At 42.4% G+C, this 13,608-nt stretch overlaps 1 protein-coding gene and 1 long non-coding RNA gene across 2 annotated transcripts in view; one reads left to right on the plus strand and one right to left on the minus strand.

Annotated features, from left to right (window-relative positions):
* The first annotated feature begins 9,410 nt into the window (after window positions 1-9,410).
* The window catches only part of LOC137624566 (uncharacterized), a 67,167-nt gene continuing 62,969 nt past the window's right edge, over window positions 9,411-13,608 (plus strand). The window contains exon 1 of the long non-coding RNA XR_011040748.1: window positions 9,411-9,963. This is a non-coding gene — a long non-coding RNA (uncharacterized lncRNA). The remainder of the gene's footprint in view (window positions 9,964-13,608) is intronic.
* Window positions 10,134-13,608, minus strand: part of LOC137624564 (zinc finger and BTB domain-containing protein 14-like) — a 184,115-nt gene continuing 180,640 nt past the window's right edge. The window contains exon 6 of the mRNA XM_068355486.1: window positions 10,134-10,606. Coding sequence (XP_068211587.1) covers window positions 10,202-10,606 — 405 coding nt within the window. The 3' untranslated portion in view covers window positions 10,134-10,201. The remainder of the gene's footprint in view (window positions 10,607-13,608) is intronic.

The raw sequence follows: 13,608 nt of genomic DNA on the forward strand, positions 1-13,608 counted from the left end.
TAGACTCTAATGGTGAATGCTCTCCTTGCTCTAGCAATCGCACTGGCTGCCTCCTTCGAAAAGCCTCTAGCTCTCGAGAGTCTTTCGATAGTCTGAAGGCAGTCAGACGAAGAGCGAGGAGGCTTTGGTGTACCTTCTTTACGTGAGGCTGACGTAGAAGGTCCACCCTTAGAGGAAGACTTCTGGGAACGTCTACTAGCCATCGAAGTACCTCGGTGAACCATTCTCTCGCGGGCCAGAGGGGAGCAACTAACGTCAACCTTGTCCCTTCGTGAGAACTTCTGCAGTACCTTGTTGACAATCTTGAACGGTGGGAATGCGTAGAGATCCAGATGTGACCAATCTAGGAGGAAGGCATCTATATGTATTGCTGCTGGGTCCGGGACTGGGGAGCAATAGATTGGAAGCCTCTTGGTCAGCGAGGTTGCAAAGAGATCTATGGTTGGTTGGCCCCAAGTGGCCCAAAGTCTCTTGCACACATCCTTGTGGAGGGTCCATTCTGTTTGAATTACTTGCCCTTTCCGACTGAGACAATCTGCTATGACATTCAAGTTGCCTAGGATGAACCTCGTTACTAGGGAGATGTCTTGACCTTTTGACCAGATGAGCAGGTCCCTTGCGATCTCGTACAACGTCAGTGAGTGGGTACCTCCTTGTTTGGAGATGTACGCCAAGGCCGTGGTGTTGTCTGAGTTTACTTCCACCACTTTGCCTCGAAGGAGAGACTTGAAGCTTTTCAAGGCCAGATGTACTGCCAACAGCTCCTTGCAGTTGATATGCATGCTCCTCTGACTCGAGTTCCACAGTCCTGAGCATTCCCGACCGTCTAGTGTCGCGCCCCAGCCCACGTCCGATGCGTCTGAGAAGAGAACGTGGTTGGGAGTCTGAACAGCCAGGGGAAGACCCTCTCTTAGGTTGATATTGTCCTTCCACCAAGTCAGACAAGACTTTATCTTTTCGGAAATCGGGATCGAGACCGCTTCTAGCGTCTTGTCCTTTTTCCAGTGAAAAGGTAGATGGTATTGAAGAGGACGGAGGTGTAGTCTTCCTAGTGACACAAATTGTTCCACGGATGACAGCGTCCCTACCAGACTCATCCACAGCCTGACTGAGCAGCGTTCCTTCTTCAGCATCTTCTGGATGGATAGCAGGGCTTGATCTATTCTGGGGGCTGATCGTCTTGTTGTTCAGCAACGTCCTCATCAGATAGTTCCTCATCCGAAAACTGATGAGGAAACGGCAACGGAGTGGGCAACGTCTGGCTCGCTGAGTCCGGTCGCACTGGTGCATGCGTGACGGAGCCGGACGCAACATCATGGAACTGCTGCACAGTCTGTGAACTGTCAACAACCATGGGTGCGCGAGGAAGCACAGCGTCCACCCGAGACTGTCTAGACCGTCTGGGTTGTGCAGTCAACACCATACCGGGTTGCTGAGGTTGACGCACTGCGTCAAAACAAGTCACCTCTGCTGGTTGTTGAACGTCCTGAACGTCAACAACCACCTCCGAGCGTCGCTTAACGTCAACGTGTGGCTGGCAACCCACACTGGGTCGCATCGGTGGAGGAACCACCTCAACTGGCAGACGCGAGAAGGTTACCTCAGCGTCAACAGGACGCACAACCGACCGGTTGGAAGGTTGTTGGCCAGAAGGTTCGGCAGCAACCTTCTCCGCATTAAAGTCCTCTATCAAGGACGCAAGCTTGGACTGCATGTCTTGCATCAAAGCCCATTTAGGGTCTACGGGAGCAGGTGCGGCAACAGACGGGGTTAGCGACTGAGGCGGTTCCGCTTTCCATCCCTGAAAGCCTTGTTTATGCATGACATAATTGTACAGCTAAACTTCAAAGGCTCGAAAACAGCTGTGAAGTTGACCTGTAAAAAAACTTGGAGCGTCTCCTGGCCAGGCGCCAGGGAGAGTCTACGAGATTTGAGAAGTCTATCTGGGCAGAGGCATGAACTCCCAAGCCGAGAACTTCTCTCGTGTCATATCAGACTCTCGCTCTATAAGCCAGTTTAAAAGAAGGGAAAGCAAAGGCTGTATCCCCCAAACTCCTCCTGGTGATAAACCAGTCGCCTAGCAAACGTAAAGCTCTCTAGGAGAGCGAGAGAGCACTAGCTTATAAACAACGGCTTCGAAGTAGCTAGGCCTAGTGATAAGCTCTGACGTTTAGGCGAACGAGGAGCAGCAGTTACAAAAAGATCCGGACAAAGATCCTTAAAAAAAAAAAATCATCATGATTTAATTAAAGTCCATAGAGGGCTAAGCAGCTTTAGGCTCCTCTCCATCTGACAGAGTCCTCAATGGAATATCAGTAGGAGGGGGAACAGCAACTTCCTCATCTACAGGAACCTTGTCCGATAAAAGCTGAGTCTCAAGCAAGGGAGAGACCTACCGTGGTGGCAATGCTTTACAAGCAGAGTCCACACACTGGTGCATTAGTAGCGGACCAGGACGCAACGTCATGTAACTGCTTGACAGTCTGTGAACTGTCAACAACTGAACTGTCAACCACAACAGGTGCGTGAGGACGCACAGCGTCCACTCGAGACTGCTTTGACTGCCTAGACTGAGCAGTCAAAACAACTCTAGAATGCGGAGGTTGACGCACAGCGTCAAAACAAGTCAACTCCGATTGTTAGCGAACGTCTTGAACGTCAACAGGAGCATCAGCAAGTGGCCTAACGTCCAAATGCGGCTGAAAATCCACACGAGACCGCATCGAGTGTGGTTCTAAACAACCTGACTGACATGACTTAGCTACGCCAACGTCAACAGGAAGCACAAAGGAACGTTAGGTTGGCTGAAAGCCAGGATATCGATGAGATAAACGGCTAGACTCAACGGACTAATCGGCAGAATAGTCTTCCATAAGGGAGGCAAGCATATTCTGCATGTCTTGCCGTACAACCCATTAAGGATCAACGAAAATGGTTGTGGTAAGAGACGAGGGTAACGTCTGTGACCGCAACACTTTGCCATCAAAAAAGACTCTCGGAGTCTGTGTTACGCTTTTGTTAGGCGGCGAGCAGTTATCCGATGACTGCATAGGGTCAGAGCTGTCCTAATGGCTGTAACCAGGACGCTGGACCTGTCCTGAAAGGACTGACTTTCGCTTAAGGGCTTCGAAACCTTGTGACAGGTTTCTTATGCGAAAAGCCTTCGGATGACGAGGAGAAAAAACGTCTCTCTCGTCTTATGGTAGGGGAGATCTTGGTAAGATACACCCGATACCATAGAGGGAAACGTCTGTTCGTTGATCAAGGCCTCTCGAACCCATAAGTCGTTCGACATTACTTCTCCCCTGTTTGGGAGCTTGCAAGAGGTCCCGGACTAGGTGAACGACAGGCACGAACAGACGAACCCTCGGACGCAACACTGTAACACTTTGCGCAATATCACTTTATCACTTCTATTTTCTGTTTTGCACTTATTTCACTGAAATCGAAACTTTTACTGATTTCTACCTGAAGCACGCAATTCTACCCTTCATCAAAAGGTAGTAATTGCGAAATCAGTCGTATAATGCAAGCTCATTAATACCAGCAAAAAACAGAAAACATATTTTAAGATAAAAAATTCAGTGGCTGGGGAAGAGACTAAACACTAGTTCATATAAACTACGTTTTCAATCTCTCACCGCACATAGCCTGGGGACGAGAATAAAAAACTAAAAACGTTTTATCCTTTCTCCCCGTACAGAGACTAGGGACGAGAGTAACTCGAGAACAACGTTACCCGCTTGAACGGAACGTTTTCTCTCCTCTCTCTCCCTCCGTCTCTATCTCTCTCTCTCTTTCTCTCTTGATTTCGCACCTAAGAGAAGAGCCCAATTACATTTCGTCAAAAAAACATGTTATTTGACCAAAGGAAAAAACTGAAAGGTTTTTCAATTAAAAAGTTCCTTTAAAAAAGAATTTAAAACATTTAAGCTTTGAAAGAAAAATGAACAAAATGTCAGAATCGATTTACTCTTTCTGCAAAGTGAAACCGTGATACTCTCTCTCTATCGTAACGATAGAGCGCAAACTGCGTAGTATAAATAAACTAAACGTTAGTTCATCTTTGAAAACAGTACGAAGACTATTCAAAGAAATTCTTTCATAAAATATTTATTAAAAATATTCATTTAAAAGGTTTTAAATCATTAGCTCTTTAAAAGCTATTTACGATTGCAAAGGGCTCAACGTTGTTTAACTTCGGTTTCCAAGTTAGGACCGCCTACTCTCAGGAAAGGTCGCATATAAACAAAACATTAAAATTTATTTTTATATGTTTATAATAAATGGAAAGTTAATCGAAGAGGCCTAATAAAGGCGGAGAGGTATTAAATATATAGAGGAAAATCTATAATTAATTTATAACGTGATAAAATAATTACTAAAAGCCTAAACACACTTCCGTCTAAGGGAAGGGTCGGCCATTTAAAAGTGAAAGAAAGTCCATACTCTCTTTGTCACCATAATTAAATCTATCCAAAACGAGTTAAAGATTTAAGATGAAGATAAAACACCTGCACTGCGAAAGCTCAAACCAGAATATAGTACTTCACCAAAGATGATGGGAAAAACTCCAGGTTTCAACAGCGAGTAAAGTACGTCTTGTCGACACGTCGACAGAGAGAAAATTGAGTCTTTGTTTACATAGAGCTTGGTATCTGGCCGACAGATGGCACTGTTGGGCACACCCGCAACCTGTATAGCGATCGCTGGTGAGTTTTTTTCTGTACAGTTTGTCTGTCGAGCAACAGAGTTGCAGCTATATATTCACCGGCTAAGTTAAATATTTAAAACTTAGAGATTACCCTTTATCCTTTGGAAATCTGTACTCTGATTTCAAGTTGGGCTCTTCTAGGGCGTAATTAAAACTCTAGTATGTTTTATTCGTCTGTTACTGAGATAGCAGCCTGTAAACGCAAATACGTTCAGTATTTTACCTTGTAGCTAAATTATCAATTGTAGTTACAATCAGGTATGAATCTGATCTGGCATTGAAAACACCTCAGTGTCCACATTTTTTTCCTTTTGGGAAAATGTGTAATTTCATCAAAATGATGCCACTCAATAGAGATGTGAAACCAAATCTGACTGATCTGTACAGATTTTGGAAATGCATGAACACCGTGACGCAAATGTTCACTCGGTACTGGTGTTATCGGTCAGATATGCACCTATGTGGAACAGTGTGTTAATCATAGTTATGATTTGCACTTGAGGGTAAATGTACCCTGGCACCCGATGCACTGGAAAGTCCCAAGCAGTTCACTGTTCGTCGCAGGCTTAGACGACGGGTTCTTTAGAACTACCTGCCGCCACCACAACATGTTTCATCTCATGCACCTGCTTCGAATAGTGTTGGAAGAAGTTCCGTGAAGAAGCAATTTTCTTAGGATCATGAACTGCGGGTGAGCTATCAGGATCCGCTCTGCAAATAAGTAGGTGAGCACTGCTCTCAGTTATTTCTAGGGATAGATTTTTTATCCTAAGGTATCGCCTCGGAAGAGTTGTCTTTCCTTGGAGTCTGAAGTTCTATGAAGACCCCCAAATGGGCATAGGGAGACATCTTCCTTCAGTGGGAAGATTCTCCAAGGACCCCACCTTTGGTGGGCAGCCCGTTTTGGCGAGAAAAGTAGGATCGGGAAAGGATTCAGTTCTCCCTCTTCTGTGAACTGAATATGGCCAATATTTCATTAACTCTAGCCCCTAAGGCTATTGCGAACAGAAAATTGACTTCCTGTATTAGTTCCTTTAGAGTATAATCCTCATTATTTAGGTTCGAAGCATAGTGTAAGAATTTGACCAATGACCATGTAATGGGCTTTGGAGGGGTTGTCGGCTTGGGTCTAGTGTATGCTTTGGTACCTTAAAAAAGGTTTCGCTTATGAGGTTCGTCTCAAGGCGTATAGAAGAGGTCTAGTGAAGGCCGACTTACATGTGGTTATCGTAGTGGAAGTTGGGCCTCGTTCAAATAGGTAAAAGAAGAAAGGGAGACAGAAACCTTTGAAATTTCTGTAGGTCACCTTGTTTTCATGAGGGGTGCCCCTTTCTTCCAAGACAATTCACATTATCTCCTGATTGGACTTGACTTGTACTCTACAATGAAGTCAGTCATATTCTTCGAGATCCCAAACTTTTGTTCGCTGTTAGGGCGAAAAAATACTGAAATGCAGGTTGTTGGTTCTCGGGGATGAAATGTAATAGCCGACTTCTGCACTTGATTTGATAAAGCTGGGTACGGCAGAGGAAGCAGCTACAGTTTCAATTCTAGAATTAGAGGAAACCTTTGTTTTTGGGCCCTTTTGGGGGCCACTACAGGAGCTGTTCCTTTGCAGGATACTAGCTTGTCGAGGACTTTTAGCAGGAGATTGGTTGGTGGAAGCAGGTACATTTGATTCCATCCGTTTCAGTCGAAAGACATGACGTCTATCGCTTCTGCTTAAAGTTCTCGTAAGGGGCTACTATTTCTTGTTGTCGCTCGTTGCGAAGAGGTCAATCTGCAGTTCCGGGACTTTTATCGAGAATAAGGGAGAATGAGCCTGCGTATAGGGACCATTCTGTCTCTATCGGCTTTCGCCTGGATAGAGCATCCGCCATCACATCGCGGTACCCTTGAAGGTGAACTGCTTGATAATGCCATCTACTCCTCCTTGCCAGGCGGAGGATGGCTAACATCACATGGTTGATGTGAGGTGAACTCGAGCCTTGCTGATTAGACATATTATTATCACTTCGTTATTGAGAGCCAATCTGATGTGGACTGTTCTGCGAGGGGATAGTCTCTTCAATGTCAAGAGGACTGTCACAGCCGACAACCTGAGCAGAGCATCTCAGATAGTGAGTACCGAGTGGTCTTTGGATCATCTAGTTGCCAACAAAGTCCTGACTTAGTGGGGTTCTCCGACTGTGGACCTCTTCGCAACAGCCCTGAACTTCAGACTCCCGCTGTACTGTTCCCCAGTCCCAGACCCCAAGGCTCTCTGGCAAGATGCTTTCCAACAACAATGGGACAACATCAACGTTTACGGCTTTCCCCCGTTCTGTCTGATGAGGAGGGTACTCAACAAGACCAGAACATCGGTCAATCTTTCAATGACCCTCGTAGCTCTGCTATGTCATCACGCAGAGTGGTTCCCGGACCTTCTGCAACTCCTAACGGAGCCGCCAGAAGAACTCCCTCCACGACACAATCTACTCAAACAACCAGACGCCAACATCTTCCACAAAGCCGTAGGTTCACTACGACTTCACGCCTGGAGACTATCCAGCATCTCCTCTCTGAGAGAGGATTTTTGCAACAAGTTGCAATCAGGATGCCTGGACACCTGCGAAAGTCATCAGCAGCAGTCTACCAGGCAAAGTGGAAAGTCTTCTGTGGTTAGTATTGTGGAAGGGGTGTCTCTCCACTCGATGCCACTATTCCAGCAATAGCGGAGTTCCTCGTGTATTTGCGTGAAGAAATGCGCCTATCAGTCTCGGCAGGGAAAGGCAACCGCTCAGTCTTAAGCCTCGCCTTCAGGCTGAAAGGAATGAACATTTCTTCATTTCTAGAACTTTCTCTACTCATACGGAGTTATGAACTTACGTGCCCTCAATCGGAAGTGAGATCTCCCCCATGGAACATGGTTCGAGTTCTCAGGTCTCTTAAGAGACTTCCCTATGAACCATTATGCCAGGCATCAGATCCCCACCAAACCTGAAAGACAGTGTTCCTGCTAGCTTTGACCTCGGCTAAGCAAGTCAGCAAACTTCATGGTCTCTCGTATGACATCGCCCATTCAAGGGGATGGGGGAGGTAACGTTCAGCTTCATCCCTGAGTTTATTGCCAAGACTCAGAATCCGGGAGTAGCGTATCCTCGATTCGACTCCTTCCAGATTTCTGGTCTCCGTACTGTAACAGATGACCCATACCATCTCTTACTGTGCCCAGTAAGGAGCTTGAGGCTGTACTTCAAAAGAACAGCCGCAGCCCGTCCTCGTGTGGCAGCACTATTCGTCAGCACAGGAAGGGCTAAGAGGAGGGTCAACAAGAACACCATTTCTGCATGGATTCGCACAGTCATTGACCTGGCACTGAATCCAGACCCCCCTCCGTCAAGTCGCCCCAGAGCTCATGATGTCGGGCATAGCTACGTCCCTAGCCTTCAAAAGAAATTTTTCAGTGACGAAGGTTCTTCAAGCTGAGGTGTGGAAACGGCAAACCACGTTCACATCCCACTACCTGCAAGACGTGACCCACAGAAGACTCGATACTTTCTCTATCGGTCCTGTGGTGGCTGCACAACAGCTGGTTTAAAACCTCAAGCTCCTTATTGGACAAGTAGCAGAAGGTTGAGGGCGTTGTTACCCGGTTTTAGTCTGCATGTATGAAAAGGTTTGACTGGCCCTTATTCTCTTCATCATCCCCTCTCTTGGAGAAAGCAGCATCCTGGGTTCTCTACATAGCTGACCTCAAACCACTGCAGGTAAACCATGCTCCCTTGTGTTCCTAGTATTAATATTAATACTGTTACGTCCCCATACCCTGATGAGGTGGTATTGGGAAAGTCTTAGTCTACAAGTTTCCATCTAAAGAACTTCAGAACAACTTTCTAGGAAGAGTCACACTTCATACCTTCACACACAGCTTGCGTAAGCCGCAGACCTTGCGTAGCAAGGGTTAGCGAAGTGCAGGAACTCCTTATTTCTTGAGTGCTAACATACGCAAATAAGGAGGCCCCGGGCAAAGCCAAAAGCCAGACTGGCTGGGACGTCCACCCTTCCTAATGGGTGAGCCCCCCATTAAATAGCGTGGTTTGTATTCCAGTTACGGAACAAATGACAAATTCGTAGATAATTTGTATTTTTCCTAATTATACAAACCTTAGCTATTTGACCAAGCTTGCCCGCCAGCCCTATCCCCCTTGAAGTCCTACATCCAAGCAAAGTGAGCGCAAGCACAGGTTTGTGAGAGGGGGGTTAGTAAGCTACCCTCCCCTACCCCTGCTAACTAGCAGTGTGGGTAGTAAACCCTCGTTAAAATTTAATGACTCGTCATTTCAGCTACGCCGAAAGTAATACCCCTATTAAATAGCTAAGGTTTGTATAGTTAGGAAAAATACAAATTATCTACGAATTTGACATATTGAAAAATTTGGATCCTTTTTATAAGCTCCAGAATAGTACATAAATAATCATCATTGAAATCTTGCATAAAACCACTATTGTATACCAAAAAGTTGATTGGAACACTGTGCAAAGATTTTTCACATTATGAAAGGGACTGATTAATTGCAGTAACAAAGTACACTAAGGTATAGTTTACCTGTAATTTCTTGTACCATATAACTTATCCACTTATAACTTTGTGATATAAAATAATCCATTTGGCTAAAAGACTATAGAAGGTTCTTAAGAACACTCATTGTTTTTTCTATTCTTTTATTATACAGTACAGTACTGTATTGGTTAATGTATGGTACATTCTCCTAGAGATGCTCTAATTAAATATGATCACTCTAAAAGTAAAGTTTTTATATTGGAAAGAACTTCCTTTCCTTGTGTTTCATAAATACAATACTCAGTAATGTCTCATTAATTACAGCTTTAGATACACTCATATGTACAGTATATGCAATAACAATAGTATATTGATTTTAGAACCAATATACCAACTGCAACAAAGATAGAGTTGTAAATACATTTCTCTTAAACTCCTTATACTGTATTCATACCTTTTGTGGCCAGCATTGTTTTCAAGAACTCAAAGTTTATTACATCAATGTTTATGCAATTTACTAGTGGTTTTTACGAGTGAACACAAGCAATTTATATTGATTTTAAATTTATTTCAGATACACAACAGAAGCAACATACTTTTCTGCTGGTGAGCACTTTCGGTCTTAGTCGATTCATGGAAATAGAAGAAGCGGACTGTTTTCAGTATCAATCAGTAGGAGGAAAAGCTGTGGATATGTCATCGTCAGGTAGGATTAAGATTTTGTGAAAATAGAACTTCTATTCAAAATAAGAATAATTTTGAAAATTACTACTACTGTATAGTGTAGTGTTCTTTATCTTTTAAAGGAAAATCAATAAGTTTTCAGTCACTTCTACTGTTAGTAAACAAAAAGTTGTTTTATAAAATTAAGATTATTGAAATATGCTAATTCTATTACTGGCAGATTTGACTAAATGAATTGCAGAGTTACCAAAAATGTACTTTTATGAAGAATTTGGACAGTTGTGTTTGAGGAGATTAATTTTTTGTGATGCCCTGTAAGGACATCGAGGACAAAAGTAGGGTTTTTCTCCTGTATGTCTCCGTATATGGATCTTGAGGTTGGCTTTCTTGTTGCTTCTGTACGGGCAGTAGGGACATGCAAACGGCTTCTCTCCCGTGTGCGTTCGAAGGTGTTCCTCGAGGTTATACTTACGGTCACTCAGATACTGGCAGCTTGTACACTGGTAAACCTTGTTTCCAGACATGAGTGTCACAGGAACAGCACCTACAGCACCAGAAAGCCCACTGCTAGTTTTTCCCCCATTCCCAGCTCCGTCAAGGGTTGCACTTCCTCCTCCAAACAGGTTTGCTGGTAGTATCAATAAAGGCCCTTCTTCTCCTTTACTCTGCCAAGAAATGTAAAGGAAATTAATACTTTGATAATGTTTCATAAAGAATCCTAAGGTTCACTTTTCTACAGTTTTTGCTGAGTACCAATTAAAATGGGGCAGGTAGGAAACAATATTGATCTAGGACTGAATACTGTGCTTGAACATTTCCTAGTAACATAGAATTTTAAATCTCTGTCCTAATGGCTTTCCTATTCTTGGTTTCTTTTATAGAAACATTCCTCAGTTATTTAGCTAAATGTCAGTGGTGGTAAGTTGTACTATCAACTTTGATTCTAATAAAGTAGTTACTGTAATTCTCTTGAAAAGAACTATAACAAGCAGCTTACTCACTAACCTTCAATGCTCACCAATTTAAAAGAAAACCTAGTCAAACATTACCATCATTAGCAAAATCTTGTGAAAAGAAAATAATGCAAAATTGTTTGCAAGAAAATTTAACATTGACTCACTTTTACAGCTTTATTTTCCAATGATTGAAATGGAAGATGTTGTATTACCAGTGATTACTAGTCTAAATCCAAGTTCCCTAGTGCATTGCACATGGCTGTTGCCATACATAGTAATGGTTAACTATCCTGTACCATGTATTTTCTATTTTGAATGGCTCTCGGACCCTTTCTAAGAACATACCTGGTAGTCAGTCAACTGTTGTGGGGTGCAGGAAAGAATTGAGAGTAATAAAAGGACTAATTTGGTGTTTCATGCTTCCTTTAATTATATACTGTACAATTATATTTTAATGAAAAACCGGGGGAGCCTAGGTTAAGTAATTGTCTGTCTCCCCCCCTCACCTTTATTATTGTTATGAATAAGGTACCTTACTGATTCCTTTAGAGTCGGTTCTTCTTGCATTCTTTGAGTTTTTCTTATCATATACAGAGGAGTTATATACAAAATTCCTTTGCACACTATTGATAGTACTCAAGGCTTTGTGGAGCATCCCTTTTCCCCTTTCTACAGTTCTTTCTGTCTATTATTTTCCGTCTATTGTGTATCGGCAGATTTTCAGACACTCCTTATAACAAGAATATTTCCAGTTTCCATCCAAAATTAAATGCATCCTAGTTCCAAACCGCCTCTGGTGGAAGCCAGAATCAATCATTGTGTGGTCTACACGAAATAGATGAGGGATAGGGAAGAGGGACCTTTATGTAAAAAGTTGGTTTGAATTAGAAAAGATATAATTCAGGAAAACTTAGTTTAGGGAATGGTGGGAAATTGAGATCCACACTACCTAGTTATCTTCTAGAGCAACTAAGATTGCAGCATGCAAAGGTTTATTAGCAGAAGATTCGTCATCAATTAAAGAATTGAGGCTCTGTGAGAGGCTTTAAAGTCTGTAATAATGTGCAGTCAACTTTCAGAACCCTTAGTGGAATAAACACTTTGAACATGACTCAACTAAGGGAATTACCATTTTAAGATAGGATACACTGGACTTTTGAACTTTAACAAAGGAAGCTAGCAATGTCAAGAACTCGTCACTATCAAAAGTTGACTGATTATGTTAACTGGCTAAAGTTGGAGGCTTGTCATTATCGTCATCATTCCCGCTACAAACAACTACCCTAGTCTTCCCTGTATTTTTCCTTGAAATAACAGCCTTTCCTAATGCATTTTGAACTGTTAATTTGATTGGTGCTTTACTTTAATACCTATATATTAAGTAGAGACTATAATCAAGGTAGTACAAAGGGTTACTGTTAAATAGGTTATCGGTCATTGCCACGTATATCACGAGAGGTACTGTAAGTGAAGCTCACTTTTCACATTATTTAAATCACAGTATTGCCAGTGACATGATACACCAAGGAAATGTTTCAGAAACAATTCCTGTACACACTCAAGCAAGAAGTTGCGATGAAAACCAGGGGGAGACATTTTAATGGGCAGCAATAGGCAAACTATATAAGACTAATATAGGGCTGATCAGTATTAGGCTACTGAAAACAAACTAAAAGACAGGGAATGGCACATCAGTTACTACGTCCCATTAGAATGTGCCTTATTTTACTAAGTGCCTGTGTTTATTGAAGGGAAGAGAATGGAAAAATTTTAAAATTTCACAGGTAAAAGTCAATTAAACCAAGCTTCTGGAGAAGAAGCAATATGAACATTAAGTGTGTATTGATAAGGAAGTTTATTATTAAAATTCTGTTTCTTAAAATTATATTTGTTTAAATAGAACTCCACTGCTTTGCATAGTCTTAGTGGCTGCTTCGATAGGAAGGCTTTTTGCGTTTTCCAATTACTGTATTGGGGTATAGTTAGGGAAAACTGTCGTAGATAACTATGTATAATATGCAATAGATGTGATGAATTAAAAGGGGTCATGATAGGTAATAGTGCCTTTTCAGTAAAGTTGTGACTTCACCCATCAAAACGGTCAAAACAACTTGAATGCCAGTGCTAACACCCTGGAAAATAAGCCTCAGAAGTAATGGAGATTCATAATGATATTACTTATTCAAAACAGTTTCCCACTATTTAGTACCAGTAAGTGAGGACACGAAGATTGGAATTACAATAATTATATGGTACCTTTAGAAGCCTATATTTACATAGGTATTTATCTAAATTCCTTTTGAAATCCTAGTGTCATGACCTCTTACCTTTAGAATCAAATGTTTTGCCAACAAGATAAAGTACAGTATTCCTTAAAAGCTCCTTCCCATCTGTATTGATAAAGAAAAATATGCAACATCCAGCAATTGGACACAGAGAAGCTTGGCTTTGTTCCCGAACTGAGCTGATAATGCAGAAATAACTAACAATGGCAATGGCTCAGCTGGAAAGATGGATAATCTGATGGCATGTCAATTCTTTGTATGGGTAACATCCATTGAAAGGATATGAATTTATTCTAGACAAACCTGTTAGACCACAAATAAAAGGGAGGTTTAAGAGTTCTCATCCTGGGAGGAATTGCTCTTCAAATTTTGGTACATTGTTGCTGCTTATTAGAGGAAATTAAGTATAATGTAACTTTATTTTTA

Source organism: Palaemon carinicauda, chromosome 31, assembly GCF_036898095.1.
Source record: "Palaemon carinicauda isolate YSFRI2023 chromosome 31, ASM3689809v2, whole genome shotgun sequence".
Taxonomy (NCBI): Eukaryota; Metazoa; Arthropoda; class Malacostraca; order Decapoda; family Palaemonidae; genus Palaemon; species Palaemon carinicauda.